At 38.2% G+C, this 18,194-nt stretch overlaps 1 protein-coding gene across 1 annotated transcript in view; it reads right to left on the bottom strand.

The window, feature by feature from the left end:
• Nucleotides 1–18,194, bottom strand: part of PATJ (PATJ crumbs cell polarity complex component) — a 137,756-nt gene that overhangs the window by 108,600 nt on the left and 10,962 nt on the right. Inside the window, exons 8-15 of the mRNA XM_065737858.1 lie at nt 17,954–18,082; nt 16,251–16,463; nt 12,585–12,687; nt 10,821–10,912; nt 9,474–9,609; nt 9,081–9,215; nt 3,157–3,233; nt 446–502 (exon numbers count right to left, since the gene is read on the bottom strand). Coding sequence (XP_065593930.1) covers nt 446–502; nt 3,157–3,233; nt 9,081–9,215; nt 9,474–9,609; nt 10,821–10,912; nt 12,585–12,687; nt 16,251–16,463; nt 17,954–18,082 — 942 coding nt within the window. The remainder of the gene's footprint in view (nt 1–445; nt 503–3,156; nt 3,234–9,080; nt 9,216–9,473; nt 9,610–10,820; nt 10,913–12,584; nt 12,688–16,250; nt 16,464–17,953; nt 18,083–18,194) is intronic.

The following is an 18,194-nucleotide window of genomic DNA, read 5'->3' on the forward strand; positions in this document are numbered from 1 at the left end:
AGTCTATCAGAAGTTTCAGAAGAAAGAAATTCTAACACTTCTAACTAAAAGCACACTCTATCCCAAGGCTGGATCTACACTGAACCCCTGCACAGGATTATGATGCTGTTAAACAGTTTCAACCCCTACTTCATTCTGTAGTAACTCTCAACTGCTATTCTGCAGTGAAATTCAGCTGTAATTAAGTACTCAATAATTTGAGGCTTTCCCAAAATTTCAGCTTGTTTTTTTTTTTTTTTTTTTTTTTTTTTTTTTTAAAGGAGCGTTTGCCCACTGTACTAAAAAAGCTTTGGACCAGCTCAGAAAATAGTCAGGCCATAGGCAGCCTCTTTTTGAGAAGAGCCTGAAAACTGGAATCACCCCAAATTTCTGAAATAAACACGTGGAATTTTGAGTCATAAATGTCAACATATACCTTGAAGTCATATAATCATGCAAGTCATACCTTTGAGTAATTCTGAAGTTCTGAGTCATCTGTAATGGGCATATCCACATTCACAACCTAAAAAATTACACAGCATAACTATTTGCAGAACCAGGACAATGCCATATTGATGCAAAATAATTTTGAATGAGTGTTAGAAAATCTCTCAGATACCCAAAATTTACATTTCATATTGTTGTGATTATGCTCTATTAGCAGATTCAAATATTATCCTATTCCTGAAGCCTGAGTGACAATTTTAGTCAAGTCCAGTAATCCTCTATAGCACAAAATGACATTACATTTGACACAAATACCCACACCAACTTGCCAATCAGAATTGAAAAGTACAATGGCCTAAATTATTACTTCAGGCTACAGTAGAGCCACCTAACATCTGGACTAAATTACTGTCTTTTGCAGCATGTTTCTAACATGCCTTCAAATACATGAGTTTAATGACCAAATCTGAATGCAAAATTAATCATTTACAAGAGGTAGAAGAAATCCCTTCAGTCTTCCTTTAATTTATTTATTTAAATACAATAAAATTTATTTATTTAAATACAATAAATACAAATAAAAAAATAAAATGTTCTCTACCAAGTTCTTCCTTAACAGAATACATTTGTAGCCACAGAAGGTTATTTATTCAAACTTTAATTGTAATCAGATGAAATCTATAGTGATCTATGGTCCAAGGTTGAAGTCCAGGACACTGACATAGAGATATCTGGGAAGCCTGCTGTGTTTGTTAGACTGGAAACACATATAGCCTCAGGTAACTGTTTTCCTTCAGGCTCCCCTGGAAATTTCTAGTTTAACAAAGTATCTGCAAAGCAACCTTAAGTCTTGGCTTTCTCTTTCAGCTTAACTTTAAATAAGTTAAAAGAGTCTTGTCTTCCAGTACCTAGGGTATTTTTCCCAACAGACAGAATCTGTTTCATGTCCACTCAGTTGTAACTAAATGAATCTACGACTGATAACTCCTCAGCCCGACTGTTTACGGCTACATACTAGGCAACAAACACCACACAGCCATAAATCTCTATACAGGCTCCCAGGGTCTCTTTCCTTTCAACAGGATCTCAGTTTTGTTCCTTAAGTTGCTACCACAAAGAACTGAAAACAGAGAAGCCACGAGTGACACTAAATCCTCTCTTCAAACAATGATTTAGGCTGAAGAGAAATACTCAAGGGAAGTCCTCCAACTCACAGTCATCTTCAGGGTGAGTTTCAGGGGAGCTGAGTGTAGGGGCAAGGACAGTGTGAAACGGCAAGTAAGCGATCGGGCTGAAATCAAGCTAAATATTGTTACTTAACACAGCCAAGCAGACCAGATGATTAAAACTGGACCAACCAAAAATTGGCGTTCAAAACAGGGTGTTGTAACAGCTTCCTTCTATTTTTAAAAGGATCAACTATCAACATCTTAACCACTGTGAACATTAAATGGGCTCAAGTTGCACCAGGGAAGGTTTAGAGTGGATATTAGGAAGAATTTCTTCACATAAACTGGAATGTATCGTGCAGGGCAGAGGCAGAGATGCTGCCCTTGGGGATATTTAAGAGATGTGGATGCCGCACACAGGGACACAGTGTGGTGGTGGAACTAGAGCATTAGCTTGATGGCTGGGCTCAATCTTAAGGATCTTTTCCAACCTAAGTGATTCTGTGATTTTCACTCCTGCCATTTTACTGGCGGCAGCTCAAGAATTAGAAACGCACGGTTTCACAAACTAAGCAGGTTTTCATCCTCTGTGGGAAGCATGATAGTGCTAAGGAAGAAATATCAGACTCTTGAAATGTAAGGATGGGAATACCAAGCAACTGAAGTGGGCAGCCAAACAGATTTATGACACCACATACATAATCTTATACGAACTTCAGATCTTAAAGGAGTGCTAATGGAAAGAAGTGAAGAGAGTTTCTCAAGACAATTCTTAAAGCTACTTTAAATCTTCCAGGGAGCAATTGGAATGATGGCTACTCCAAGTAGTAAAAATAAGTGTCTCTAAATCAACTGGACAAGCATTGCAAAGACAAACAGGGCATTTCACTGGTGGCGGTGAGAATTTTAAGGTTTCAGAAGGAAGGTTGGCTGGAATTTCTTTCAATCTGTACTCCCTGGCTAACATAGCACTGAAGAGCAATTGTGAGTTAGCATTTCTGTCAGCTCTTTATGATAATTCATCAAAACAATCTTTTGCTTAGCAATTATTTAATACAAGGTGAAGAAATATCTAATGTGCACTGGCACCACGAAGTTGCACTACCTTGAATTACTTCCTGTTTTTCCAGGATGTTTGAAAATCATTCTTTCATCTTTCTAATAAAATCCTAAGATTCTTTGTGAAACATCAGAGTTCTGTCTTGAACTGTGGGTTCTTGTTGTTTTTTTTCCCAGTGTGCAATAAACCAAACAGATTCTAAATAAAATCATAGAAATGCCACATATTATAAGTGGCTGCTATGATGTAGATTTAAAAAGACAGCAAATTTTCTTAAATCCCCATTTCTGTCTGATGTCTGTATAACAATTTAACAATAGTTCTTAAATAAACAGAATTAAAAAAAATTCAGTTATACCATTTCTGTGTTTCAGCTCTGATGCTAATGGAAACAAAATTTGATGTTACTGATCTGTTCTATAAACAACCTCTAATAAGCTCACAAAGCTGTAATTTTAAAAGATAACATACATGAATGTCTTTTATTGAAAGGTAACATACCATAACTTCATATTCAGGGCCCAGCAGGTTTTCCCATTTGGACTTCAGATCATACGCAGGAGGGAATGGGACTCTTCCTAGATATGAAAGTGAGGATTAAATGCACATTTTGAATTCAGAAGTACATTTGCTTCTAAACGCTTCAATAAAAATTCAGTGTAAATGAAAGATCATAGGAAATAATGACAAAGAAAAAAGAAATTGCATTAAGCTGAGTCTATCAAACAGTGTAAATCAAAAATGACTTTCCAAGGAAAACAATGCAAAATGTCAGCTAGTGCTAAAGTGTGATTTATTCAGCTGAGTGGCAGAAGAGGTGATGCTTGCATTGATGAGATGTGAGTTCTGTATCGTATAGTACTGTAAATAAATCATTCTTTCAGGCTGCAAAATAAATCTCACATGACTTCATAATTTGTTGCTATAAAAATGCACGCCACTCCAAGGGACCATTATCTCCCGCCAAAATGAACCCCCTTAAGAAGCAAAACACCTGACAAGATACTGCTGTTATCACAGAGCTGTGTAAGCACAATGCAGTTATACACTTTAGTTATACATCTGGCAGGTACAAAGGCTTGTCTAGTTTAATTAGGTCAGTAAGTAACATGAGCTTTAATATAAGCTCCAGTTCTAAACCAGTCTTCCGTGGGAACTTGCCTATCTTGACATTTATATCTTTTCAGCTTTCTTACTTATGCAACCAAGGCAGTATTACAGTCATGTAAGACAATTTGACAGAGCTAGACAGCATAAAATGACTGGCTGCCCTGCATTTGACCTCATCCAGAAGCTCAGCACACATATAAAGTTCCAAGCTGAAGCAATGTTTAACTGGTAGGAATCAAACTCTAAAGCAAATTCCATCTAGCAGCTACAACAGCAGCAACTGGGTCTGAATTACTGAAAACTGTTTTTTTTCCCCCCCTGAATGACTGTAATAGTTAGTCAGATGTCTAGACAAGGCACAGACCACTTAGTATTGCTTGTGTGTCACACTGAAACTTAGAATGTAAATCACAACCTCACATTTTGCACGCAAACGAGCAAGCAAAATACTCTGGGGGGGAGTTGGGGAAGACTTCGAAGACGCCAAGAGTCTCAGAAGCTACTACTAGGAAAAGCAAAGACACAGGGGATGGCTAACTGCTCTTACTTTCAACACCTTCATAGATTGCAAAGATAAAAGATGTGAGCTTTGCAACAGAATCCTCATTATATCATCTTATAACTTTGAAGTTTTCCATGCATTAAAAGTAAAGATATAAAGTTAACTTATACAACGTAACTGTATCTCCTCCATCACTTTCCTTCATGTCAGATAGGCAAATTCTGTCTGATCTGCACTGAGAAATTACATTGCTTAGAGCCTAGGAACTGAGATTTCACTTGAGAACATCCTGTGTGCCAACAGTCTCAAGCTGACTTAACTATTCAAGGATTCCAGCAATTCTGACTGTTTTCTGTCACCAAAAAGAAACTCTCCACCAGTCATGAAAACTTGGGTGCTGTTGTTTTTTGTTTCTTTCTTTGTTTTTAGATACAGACCACAGTTCTCTTCGAAATAAATTTTCTTCCTTAAAAAAAGAGAAGATAATTTGTCCTGCAATTCTGGAACACATCTTGGGACTTTTTCTTCCATTTGAATTTCATCAAAGTTTCTACGGAGAAGTCTTCTTCGTGAGCTGTGTTAGCAAGCACAGGCTGATTGCCATCATTTATTTCCTAACTACAGCAAAAACAGAACACCAGTGAATCTTTCTACTCCTTCTATTTGTCTGAGTATTTCTTAATCAGGACTTAATCACCTGCAAACCCCTGTGCAGTCAGATTTGGATTTTAAGGTTCACCAGAAGCAATAAATGCTATGGTCAGGCTCAAAGTTCTGTTCAGCAAACGTAAGCTGTGTTTAAATTGGTCAAATACAGATTTCTTCATCATTTCCTAAATATATCACCAGAAATTGATGGGTTGTTCAGAACAAGTGCTGATGCACATCTTCATCTGTAGTTTCTTCTTTTCTTTTTTTCAAACATGCATTGAAGTCTCTGCACGTAACCCCCTCAGAACTGTGGAAATGCAGGATGAGTCGGTTTGGATTAGGTACACTTAATATCAGTGGTACCTCTCAACTTGCCTAAATGCTCCTTTCCCCCTGGACAGCTTTTTCTGCATGATAGTTAACAGAAGGTTTCCTTTTAGTCTCTCATCCAGCTGGACTTCTCATGACCTGAGATATGTACTCCATCTTCTGGAATGTGCTTCAGAAATGAAAACACTTCCCAGGGACAGCTTTCATTAGCAATAACTTTCAACATAATTACAGTCCTGTCCTTATGCCTGCACTTCCATGCAGATTTTCCTTTCTCATCAGGCAGCATCAATTAAAAAATACAACACACATGTATTGTAAAAATTGTCTTCTTTTAGTCAAAATCACTGGCTTCTTCTGAACTGGAATCTTTTGTTCTTGTAATCTCCACTGGATTTCATGATCTCACTATACAAGGACATGTCCTGTGCTCTAGTATATTTCACTAACACACTTTATCTTCCCTAGTGTTAGATATTTTTCTCCAGCCACCCTCAAGCTCCCTGCAACCACTGTATCTTCAGATTCTGAGCACTGCTGCAAGGCAAAAGAAAAGAGTTCTGCCCAGCCTGCAGTCTTACAGATGCAGCTGTTGAGTTAATCACCTTTAGTCTGCTAGCAGAAAGTTTCAGGCCTCTTGCACACTGCATCCTAAACCACGTTGCATTTTGTAACAGCACTGTTTAAGCACGCTTTAGCCTGGTCAGAATTACTATTTAATACCTCTCCAGGAAACACAGTTTAATAAGAATTTCACACAACTGGGCTTAAAAGGAAGTAATACATAATTTATAAAACATACTTTTTACATTAAACTTTTAAAAGCATTTCCAGAGAATAGTCAGAGCCTTAAATTAGCAGTATTTACTTTAGCACCATTATAATGAAGTGTCCATCATCATGTCCAAAATAAGCACCTATCTTTGGAATTTGGCAACTACTCTGAGGTGAAATCTTAGACATATTTCAGCATGAACAGAATCTGCAATTAAGTATTTCAACTTCTTAACAAAGATACACACATTTTATAGCAAAAAGCTTTTGCAGAACCCTGTAAATTAAAGTGATTTTTCCCTACAAAAATTTAATCAAGCAATGATATTTGCTCGTTAAAGGCTGCTGATTCTTTATTTTAAAACCAACGAGGACAAGCACAACCAGATGATATCAAAAGCAACATCCAACTGCAGACAGAGAATACCTGCAATGTTTAAATTCTATTATCTCAAGACACACTGTGCAAACAAACACATTAACCTCTATTATCCAGGATAAGAGCAATTTGTATACATGGAAGAATGGAAAAACCCATAGTATACTTGCTCCATGATGCACCATACTGTTTCCACTAGCAATCAGCATGAGTCTAGCAGGGAGATGTGAATTCCAGGCATGAAGGTTCTTCAGACCCAGGTACATCTGCACCACACTCCACAGTGCTCCAGGAAAGGGATAATGAGATTGGTACAGCATTGGAAAGAAGGGGGAGGCACTCATATAAATATATTTTGATTACAAACACCTTTTGAAAGTAGGGGCTTTGGAGCTTTTATGGAGAGGCAGTGGATCCACATAAAGGAAATCCAGCACGCTATGGAAAGGGCTCAGGAACACAGTTAGATCCTCTTGGCAGAACAGAGGTCACTAAGACAGGTCTAGATAATACAATCTAGAGACGAAGAGTTTGTTAACTTCAAGACAGGTAAAAGTGATCTAGTTCCCCACACAAACTGATCCTGGCATTGATGCACTGTACATGCACAGTGCTACATATTAGGTAACAAATTCCTCAGAAAATTCTTTTTGCATCAGATTAGATATCTGCTGCCTACGACACAAAATAACTCAATCACAAGTAATCAGCAACTGACTACAGAGATATCATTCACTTCAGCAGAAAAACAAAAGACCTTAGGCACTGAAAGTTCAACAGGATTTAGAGCAAAGAAAAGGACTGGGTAAATGACAGAGGACAGCGCGTTATTCTTCAGCCTCTGGCATAGTAAGCCTAAGCCCTCCTGGCTCTTCTGCCTCAAAAAAAATGTCCTACTACTACTTAATACATCCTACTGCTAAGCCCTTAAATTCTTCCACCGGTGTAAATACACATCAGTATACACTTATCACTCATGCAGCTAAAATAATGATTTGATAACCTTAAACCGTAGCGACTCTTATCACCTCTGTTTTTGCTTCCTATTTCTGGGAACATGCAAAAGTCACAACAAAGGATGTCTGGTTATAAGGCTTGGACAGAAAAGTAAAACAGAATGGAGCATAGGAACTGCTAACATTTCTCTCATTTCCAGGTTGTCTTTAATACTGACAGATCTTCCACAGTCATAGCAAAATTGTTATTCATTGACAGTCATAATTTAGACTCCCCTATTGCATCTACATATTTAAGAAACTACAAGCATAAGGATAATTTATGCTGACTTCAACACAATCTGTAGAAATTCAACCAGAAGTTCCTGTAGACAAGGCCAGAAATCCACAGAGAACTGAAGCATACCTTCTGGAAAGACCAAAACCAAAGCAATCCATGCCTTTGTGATCTGTCTCTATGCCCAACTGTCTTTACTGTTAAAAACGCATGTCTAATTTCAACTCCTACCCAGCTTCCAATTCCAGTTATCAGATTTTATAAGGCCTTTGCCAGATTCTCATCTAGCTGCACAGGTGTGCAGTCAACAACTTCCCAGTCCACCTAGTATGCTCAGGACAAGCAAGCCAGAGACTCAACTCTAGTTTCCAGCAGTAGTTATGGGAGGAAGCACTATGCAATGACATTAGTACTTGAAAGATAAATGAGCTGGGTCTGGGAACTAGCAGACAGCAACGAGAGGCTCACTGCCAAGCCAGGCATCTCTCAGGAGGTCGACATAACTTATGCCAGGCTTCCTGCTTCTCTGGCACTCCAGGAAATATCAGTGATCAGGAGTACAGTGAACAGGAGAAGCAAACAGGAGCGAGGTAGTTACGTGGCAGTTGGTACACAGATGAGACAGATGCTACTCATGGAAAATGACCTACAAATGAAAATATTCCAATACATGATTCCTCATGTCTGCTGCTGCGGCCATCTCAGGTACTTCAGCAAACCCTGCTCAGTTACAAATTCCTGAAAAGCTGCTGCAGCCCACGTCACGGGCTGCCAGAAGTCAGGCTGAGGAGCTAAGGAAGTGAGTTCTGACCAAGTTTCTGCAAGGCCAGAGGACAGAGCAAACAGGCACGAGGGATGAACAGGTATTTAGAAAGGCTGCAGAGGCAGAAGCTTAAGACTTGTGAATGCAAGAAGGAAGATATGACTGAGGCAAGATTGGTTTACCAAGTAAAGGTAAACTCCCAAGAGGGTAGAAGCTGACTGACTTCTGGAAGGAGGAAGAATGCTTCATCTCCATGCTGTTCACTTAGTGATTAGGATCAGGGTCCTGACAGCAGAGGAGGATGAACAAATTCTATCAGAAGACTGCAGGCAGGACACCTCACATCATCAGAGAAAGACCAGGAATAGAAAGAACGGGTTAGCTGGAGGAATTCGGCTCTACAGAGCTGATGAGATTCATACCATAGTCCTGAAAGGCCTGTAACATCTATGTATATCACCTACCAAAATACCAACAAATCTGCAGACAGTGTTACTTTTGCAAGGATGAGGTTGGGTGAAGAAGTTGATAGATCTAACAGGCAGCACTATTGCAAAAGAGTATAGAAGAATAAAAGGCATTAGAGAACAAAGGCTGTAGGCCATGACAGCTAATCAGTACAGAAACTAGGCTAAAGGCAACTCCAAAGACTCAGAAGGAACACTGCAAGGTATTCCATCCACCTGATTTATGTAGAATCTGCTTCTTTTCGTTTTGAAAAGTATCCTTCTGTTTTTGGTTTTCCTCATTCCTACTGTCCAGATTAGTTTCAGACCCTAAAGCTCCAAATGATGCTAACGCTGGAACACTTGGCTGCACTGTGAAAATAGATGGGGAAAAAAATAAATCAGACAGATCCTGCAAAATATATGAAGCAGTTACAACACTTCACTGGCTGCTATTTTTGTTTGTGTTTTGGCTACACAGGAGTTCGGCGCTCAATTTTCCTGAAGTATTTCACCTTCTACAGTATGCCCTTACAAAATCTAGGATCACGTGAGACCTAGTCCTAACTGTTAAATTCAGCAGAAAAATCAATTGCTGAATAAAAGGGGGGAGGGGGAAAATAGGCTTACCTTTATCTGAACATCTTTCTGAAGAAACAGTAGAAGGTCTCCTTCTGAGTAAGGTGAGGCGCACAATCTGCCCCGTGTTACGCAATGCCTCTACCACTTCTTGGTTGGTAAAATCCTGTATGTTAACTCCATCAACCTAAATCACAACATACAGTAGCAGACACATTACATCCTTACACTGTACCACACATTTTAAGCAACATCCGCATTATTTTGTGTGGATGTTATAAGGTTATTTACCCAAGACAGTTGTATTTGCAAAACTATCTCATGGAATCGGTTACATTTCACTAATCAGATAAAGTTTTAAAAATGCATTTAAAAAGGAAACACAGCAGTAATTTCTTCTGTGTTCATGGGCCAACAGTAAAACAGGAAATTACTATTCTAAGTGTGCACTGATTTCCCCCTATGATCTTTATTTGTAATTTGCAAAGAACAATTTGAAAAGCATCATGGATGAAGCAAGACTAGTCAAGCTAGATAACTTTTCAGTTAATAATCACTGCTAACATATTGCACACAACCCTATACACATAACTGTATAATCAACTTCGAACAGCTTTATATATAAATGAATTCAGATGCTTCAATTTACAGTTAAAATACCGTAGACTCTCACTGTTAGATCAACATCAATAGGGGTTTCACCTGCAAACTGCAGATAAAAGCTGAAATTGATATCAAGTTTCACTCTCATAAAGGAGAAGCTGACTTGGGAAGCTCATGGTACAGCACACAACTTTAACGAGTATTTTTAAATCATATCTCCATAAATGTTACTTCTGAAAATAAAAAGATTGTGCGATTTATTCTCGCTTGTACTGCGAGAGCAAAATTGGCCATTATTCAAATCAGTCTCATTCAAAGGTTTGAAGCTTTCTCAAAGTAAAGCCTGGGTTTTTTCATATAAATTGCAACTATTAATATTTTGATTGTATTCACAGTATTCTACACACTAATTAAGATCATAACATCTTGCAAAATCTTAACTACCTTCAAATCCCATTGAATTCAATAGAAGCTAATGCTTCTCATCTTTACTTTAGGCCAAAAGCCAAGATTCTCTACTCAAACATTTTAATCCAAATGCCTGCCTCTTTGACAGTTAACTACTATTTAATACTTATTTGAACAACAACAAAAAATACTTTAACCATAGAAAACCAAAGCTCGTTTCTGTAAAAATTCAAACAGAACGGTTTAAGATGTTTCATCTGTTGTACCCAAACAAATTCGTCCATTGCAACGCAGAGGTTTAATTAGTCTTCAGTTAGTTGTTCTTTCAGTGCTGAGAAGTGTCACAAACTATCAGTTCAAAATACGTAAGCAGAATATTTTACTTACAGCAACAATTTTGTCATGAACATGAATTTGGCCGTTGTGGTCAGCAGCACTACCAGGTATTATGTTTTTCACAAAAATCCCTGAAGGTTCTGCTGGCAGCGGGAAGGGAGGAAGGGAAACAAGTCATTAAGCTAACCTAATTTATTTTCTTATTAAGCTTTTTTAATTACAGCATTTCTCAAACACTTGTCTACACAGTTACAATTCTGCAAACCACCAACTTTTTCACATTAGCGCTTTACACAGCTTGACACAGAGTAACTGAGGTTGTCTGAATGAAATAACCACGAGCAGTACACAACCTATACACTGACTTTGATAATTCCTCTTCGAAGTGGCTCACAGAAGGCCACCTCCTCCGTGAATTCATTCATTTCACAGGTCTTAAACCACAATCACTTAAATCCATGCTGCATTTGATTTCAACAGGACTACCCACGCTAAAAGTAAAGTATGTGCTTCAGTACTTTGATCAAGACTTCAATCATCCTCTTCTAGCTAAAGAATTCAGTCCTTTAAATCTTAATGAAAAAGGATTAAAAAAAAAGAAACATGGCAATCAGAAAAGCTGTCCTTTGTCATGTTTGAAGTTTGATTATTAATTTTTAACTTCTAATTAGATGTAGGAAATTAAAAAATAAAAAAGAACTAAAAACAACTAACAAAACAGTATAATCACCAGTTGAAATAGTAACTTCTCCTTCCGCCGCATCCCCACAGCTCCCATAGAAAAAAAAATGGTGATCTTTAACCATATTGGCACTACATCCATCCTTTGTCAACACTAAACTTCCTCTGACACATTCCCAACATGACTCATCCATGCTCAGTGCTCTCCCCTGCTGGTACTACAACCTACCTTTCCTCTTTGCCTCCCTGACCCACTTCCCAGCACCCACCAAAGGACCTGGGATTCCTCAACAGCAAGCCCACAGTATGTCCTGGCAATGGAGGGAGCAGTAATGCAATCCTAGTTGTATCACATTCCCAGCATAGTTTATCATGTCTTTTGAGAAGATCCTATCGCTCATGAAACAGTTTAGATTTAAGCTAAGATAGTTTTTAAGATAGTTTAAATTTAAGCTATTAACAGGTCTTTCAGTGGTCTTAGAAAAATAACCTAGCACAGGTATTTTTACTTGTTCTCTAAGGTTAGATACAGAAACACTCACCAGAGTCATAAATCACCTTGTAAAGGTGGCATACACATCACACTCATTTGAGAATCTCTATATCTCCTGCCTGGCAGAGAAATGAACTATTTAATCAGATCAACCATTTCCATTCTAAAACCTACAATTCATTAAATAAACAAAAGTGCATATTGAGCTATTTTGGATGTACTGATGATGTCATTCAAAATCAGATGCAACCTGGGGACATTGGATACTCCATTTTTTTTAAACTTAAAATGTTCCATCTGAAACACAGCAGGTACCACAGGGCAGTAAGGAACGGGGCATAGGCAGGACCGTGCATTAGGGTTTCTATATGCAGGACCTGTCCATTACTGTTTAACATCTTACACAAGGGTAAGAAACTCACAGACCAGCAGTTAAGTGAGAACTGTTTAATATGATAATCACAGCTCCTGGAAAGAAATATTTGTCTCAATTTCACTTTGTAGCAAGTTCTTCAAACATCATCTTCATAGATTTTCTAGATTATACTGTTTCAAAGAAGAGCTCTCCATTTCATGTGCAGTGAATAAAAAATGTTTTAAAAGCTCCTGACGTGGACTTGACTAAATCCCATAGAACTCACCTACATCGCATGCACCAGCATATCCAACAATTGTTATCCCCAGGCTTTGCCCGTTCTTTTTTATAAGTTCAACATCGTGGGTCTCAAAAAGAATGGTATTATCCTATAAATAAAACACAAGACAGTTTAAAAAGAAGTCAATTTCTCAGTACCATTACTGTACTGCAGGCTAAGATCTTCATAAGCGACCAGAGATATTGATTTTCCTATTTTAGGAGGTATCACACTTGCAAATGTGATACGTCCAGGATTTTCTGAAAGCAAGGTGTCACCCAAAGTCAGTAACTGCTCTCAAAATTCTTTGCTACTATTTCTCCACATACCTGTCAGATATCTAATATTCGTATTTCATTGAAAACAAAAGTTGTCATTAGACTGCTCAGGGGCCCTTGGATTCCACTGGCATTCAGTAACAACAAACTTCCCAAATCAATCCCAAAAGACAACAGAAATCTTAAAACACCTCTGCCTTTCCTGATAAGAAGTGTCAAGAATCCACTCGCACAAGCTGTTTCTGCTGGACAGTTAAGAAGCCAGAAAACTGGTATAAATACGCAGGCTTATCGCATCACACATTCCTGTCAGAGAACAGTGATGCCACAGAAGTGAAGAGCAGCAGAAAAGGGACCTCAAAGCAGAGACGGGTTCAGTGCCCCAAAGCAAAGGAAATCACACATACACACACTTCTATTATAGAAGCAGTTGCCTACTTAAATGCAGCTATGTGCAGCCATGTAGGTGCCTGAGCTTATTCCCTGTTTTTATGCTATACTCCAAACCACAAAACTGTATCAAAAGTCAAGCTTGCACACATCAGCTTAACAAATTGGCACGATCTTGGTCTGATTTGAAGACCACCAAACTGCAAAAAGCACTGGAAACCTCTAACTAGCCAAAGGCAATAAGAATCAAAACACTCACTGTTTGCATCACTAAAAGCTATTTTTAAGACCTGGACAGGATTTGTCAGTAAACGCCTTATTGTTGAAGCAATTAGAAGACCTGTCACACTGACAATGCTCAAAAAGATAAGCACGTAACGTGATCTGTTCCCTGAACCCTGCAATTACTAAAAAAATCATAAAAGGTACTAGCTATGATTAGAATGTGATCCAATCCTACAACAGAGAAAAGTGTCAAAAAGGTTACCACAAAATCGGCCTTTTCATATCCCATTGTATGACTACTCTTCTCTGACAAGCAAAAATTAGAACTGCCAAGGTGGAATTCAGAGGCTACCCAAAGACACCGGTGACACCAAAAGAGAAAAATAATAATGGAGCACATAGATCTGGCATCGAAAGGGATAAATTAAAACACACAAAACTGTTCTCAATAAACAGATTCAGCCCAATGGGATCAAACGTAAGGAGTGATGAAGTCAAGAGAGACAGTAACACTGCCAACAACAACACAAAAACGGACCTAGAAAACAGAAATCCTTAAGGGAGCAAACAAAATAAGTCTAATCAAATGTCTGCCAAACATTAGCTTCAGGAAGACCTATATTTATAGCAGGCCAAAGTTACAGTTGTACCTATTTTGCTTTTCACTGAAGTTAATAAACTGCTATCTTCCTTCTTATCACACACACATCTCCATTAGCCAGCTCATAGGCTCTCCAGCTCTCTTGCTCCACAAGACACTGGTGGGATGACAGGAAGTTCTGGTGCTCAGTCTTGTGTCTTTAGGAAAGGGAACCAGAACAGCAAGTGAGACTGCAGCAGCATCGGAAATGGAACTATGGCCTTGAGAGTCCTGCTATTTTCCACAGTCAAAGTCCTCTGTGGTCACGTCAGAAATTTTCCCTAAGTAATACTATGGGCAAAACATGAAACATTAAAGTGCAATCTACAAAAAAAATCAAATACAGCATTGTAAATACAATCAGCTGTAGTAGGCTGACGGCAATTCTAGCAGTATCTGTGGAGCACAGAAAATAACAGCAGTTTTCTTGTACCCATGCACAGCCATACATGGTTTCAGTTACTTTCTACTGCAAGTGCTTCAAAGAGAAAAAAGTGTTTCAAAATTTAATATGCTGCAGAAGAAAAAACATCACACATTAAAAAGTCTTTCTGATGGCTTATAAAAAAGAAAAGGGAAATCTTTTTTATCCCAAAGCTCACAGATAGCGAAAGTACTCAGAAACAAAGGAGAAATTCGATTATAGGAGAAAGTTTGAACGTGAATCAAACTGAAAGGTGGATCATGAAAAACTCTGGAAAATAAATTCAGATGAGCCACGTTTTTGACTTCTGCAAATCTGCCATCCCTTGAGAAAAAGTGGTTTCTTGAATGTGAAGGCTTTATTAAGATAAAAAAAATAATAGATGGCATTGTAACACTTTTGCGGGGCTTTTTCCCCCCCCTTTGAACTACAGAGCAGTAACAAGGACACTGGAAAGGCAATCAGAAGGAAGAACGCTTTAGAAAGGTTGCATCATTGACAACGATAACAATAAATTGGTGGCACAGAGGCCCTTCTTTGCAGCAAGGAACACAGAAAGAAACTATTTCGTACTGGAACAAAACTTGGGCCATGTTTTTTCATAGCACAGGCCATGGAAAATATGATACAGACAGAAAATAAGTGCTTCATAGCTACTCTGATTATGAACTTTTGTCATTATTTTCTTCAAAAAAGAAAATTTGATGAGAGGCCTGCATTTAAGACTCCAGCTTCAAGGTATTTAGATTATCCATTTAATCTCTCTGCAATTCCAAATTCCTACTAAACTTCCAATAAGAGTAGCTTGAAAGGACCCAACTATTTCACTGACAGCTGCAGCCTCAGCAGCCTACCAAAGAGATGCAAGGTATGCACTTCTCCAGAGCTGATGTCTGCCTTCACAGTGACTGCCCAGTAAGCAAGAAGGTGAATTTCTAACAACACAACTGCTAGTGTGACCTTTAAAGATGGTGCTTCAAAAAAATTCACTCACTTCACTCACATTCAGAAAACTAGACAAGGGAGAAAAGGCTACTGAGATTCTACACCTAAATCTAAACAGCACAGGAGTAGCAGATGGTGCACAAGCACAGCTTTGTTTATGTTTCAAGACCTACTGTACACTTAGTGTAGCATTTGTTGATTTTAATTACTCAAAACTGAAAAGAATGACTTCAAAAACAAGAGACTTTGATATGACCATGTTAAGATTCGCTAAAACAAGTTTCAAAATTTTTAGATATATTTCCTATCACAGACAGTACTGCAGACTATGAAAACATTACACTTATGTTTCATAAAAAGATGACAGTGCTGAATAATTCTGGTTTGGCCATGGCACTCTGGCTTTCAGACTAGGGAAATTCACATTCAGGTTTTAAATCCCCTTACAAATGATTGATTAGCAAAAATGTAATTTGCGAAAAAGCAGAACTAGAAGCACCATTTATTGATGATATTCATGGTCTTGATAATTAAGCCAGCCACTCTGAAATAAATTCCATACAGCTGGTCACTCTGATCCCAAAATTAGGGGCATTAATAACATAAAAAAGGAGAAAATTACAGATGATTGAACTAAAGTAACGATCACTTAAATAACTGGAAACTCGGGAGAAGCATTCTAGGCATCAAGAACTCTTGCTGTTCCCCTCCTGTCTGGTCCCAGGCCACAAACATACTTAAATCATCATAAGCAGACATCAGATACTTACATTTCCATTCTGAAATGAAGGCAGTGTACTGACTGGCCAGCTCACGGGTGCTGGTGGACTCTCCACAATTTCACACTTTGGGTCCCTGGCTACCACCATCCTAACAGAGTTCCCACAGTTTCTTAGCACTTGGGCAACTTGTTCACTCGTCATTCCCTGCACGTTGGTCCCTCCAATCTGTAAGATGTGATCTCCTGTCCGGAGCCTCCCATCCTTCAAACATAAATAACATTGCAAAAAAATGTTTTCAGGATGTAAAAATCGAAACTACGTACTGCAAGAAAATACAATAAAATTGAGCATCATTGCAACATACTAAGTAATTCAAGGAGGTTTTCAAAATAAGTGCTGTTTGCCCCACAGCAGTAAACCGTGCTAAATCAGCCTTTTCAAAACTAAGACATACACAGGTTAAACACCACTGTTCCTAAGGAAATGGTTACTTTTCTTATTTAGGAAAAAAAGGGAAACAACACTTTAAAGTGGCTTGGGTTGGAAGGGACCTCAAAGATCATAAAGTTCCAACCCCAAAAAACATAATCTTATGGGCTCTTATGTACTGCAGTTTCACAGAACAAACTGCATAGAACAGGAGTTAGAATTTAGAGTTGCTATTAATGCTTCTATATTAACTTGGCAATTTTTTTCTCACATGACTAGCTTCAACTCGAGCAAGCAACTCTGCTGAAGGCAACAGGACTCCGCACACACCCAAGCCATTTTTTACACAATAATTATAATTCATGGCCTACATCATCACTCCTAGTAGAAGCAAGCATTCATAGCACCAAATGCTCAGCTGGTATTGATCAGCACAGCCCTATCATCTTAGGTGCAGTGATTTATACAGTAATCATAGTGGAGTTATTTCCAGGACTAACTCAAACTCATTTACAAATTCATCCAATTTTAACATACACATGTGCTCATTATTTCATGTGTTCTTAATGATGTCTCATTCAGCTGAGAATGATGTGGTGAGTTCTTAACTTACATGCTTCATTTGTAGCCAAGACACTTTATTCCTTACAGCAAAACAGGTGCTACACAATAATTAAGAACTACTCATTTATACATGACAGGTTTAGAGGAAGGCAGTCAAGTAAGAGTCCACATTTTCCATTAAAGCTCCCTGAATCTCCAGTTTTCATTTCCATCCTGCATTAGAGGAAGTAATTTAATAGAACATACATTCTTTTGTATGTTACTGGGTCTTGACTGCGTGGGCTTCAGTTTTCAGACGCAGCAACTTTTCATGACCAAATTCACATTAAAAATCCAAACCTCACACATGTTCAACTCCTAAAATATAGCAACACTCAGTGCTGGATCTTTGCAGACTGGCAATCAAAAGTTGAAAATCAAACCTATTCATCTTTAACAGATATCAGAAACTTCAGAAAGTCTTGCAGAAAATATGAGAAGTACCAAAAATATTAGGTCAGACAACCTTTCAGAGTTCCTGCGTTTTCGACAATGTTCAAGCCAAAGCACATCTGAGAAACAACTTAAACATGTATCAGGTGCTGACTTTTTCCTCAGTCATATCTTCAACATAGTAATTAATAAAGTATACGTTGGCATTCAGACTCTGATGCTATCAGCTTCATTTTCTTTAAGTATACTAGTTTACTTTAAGACTGTCAAAAGCAGTTAATTATACTTTACAATCAAATAAGAAGTGACATAATATAACAAATTACCCGATCTGCTAATCCTCCAGGAACAATTGTTCTTACAACTACACCACTCAACTTTCCTCCTACAATTCCAAACCCTAATCCAGAGCCATCGTTAATCAGCTCAACGTTTTCAACGTGGCCCCAACGAATCTGCAATTAATAAAAAGAGAAGACTTTAATTTCAGGCCATCTTTAACGTTTCTCAATTTCACCTGTACCAGAAACAGCAAGAATCAAAGCACTTCTCTCTTCCCCACATATT

This window comes from Cyrtonyx montezumae, unplaced genomic scaffold, assembly GCF_038088225.1.
Source record: "Cyrtonyx montezumae isolate F1298 unplaced genomic scaffold, pur_monq_1.0 scaffold_1, whole genome shotgun sequence".
Taxonomy (NCBI): domain Eukaryota; kingdom Metazoa; phylum Chordata; class Aves; order Galliformes; family Odontophoridae; genus Cyrtonyx; species Cyrtonyx montezumae.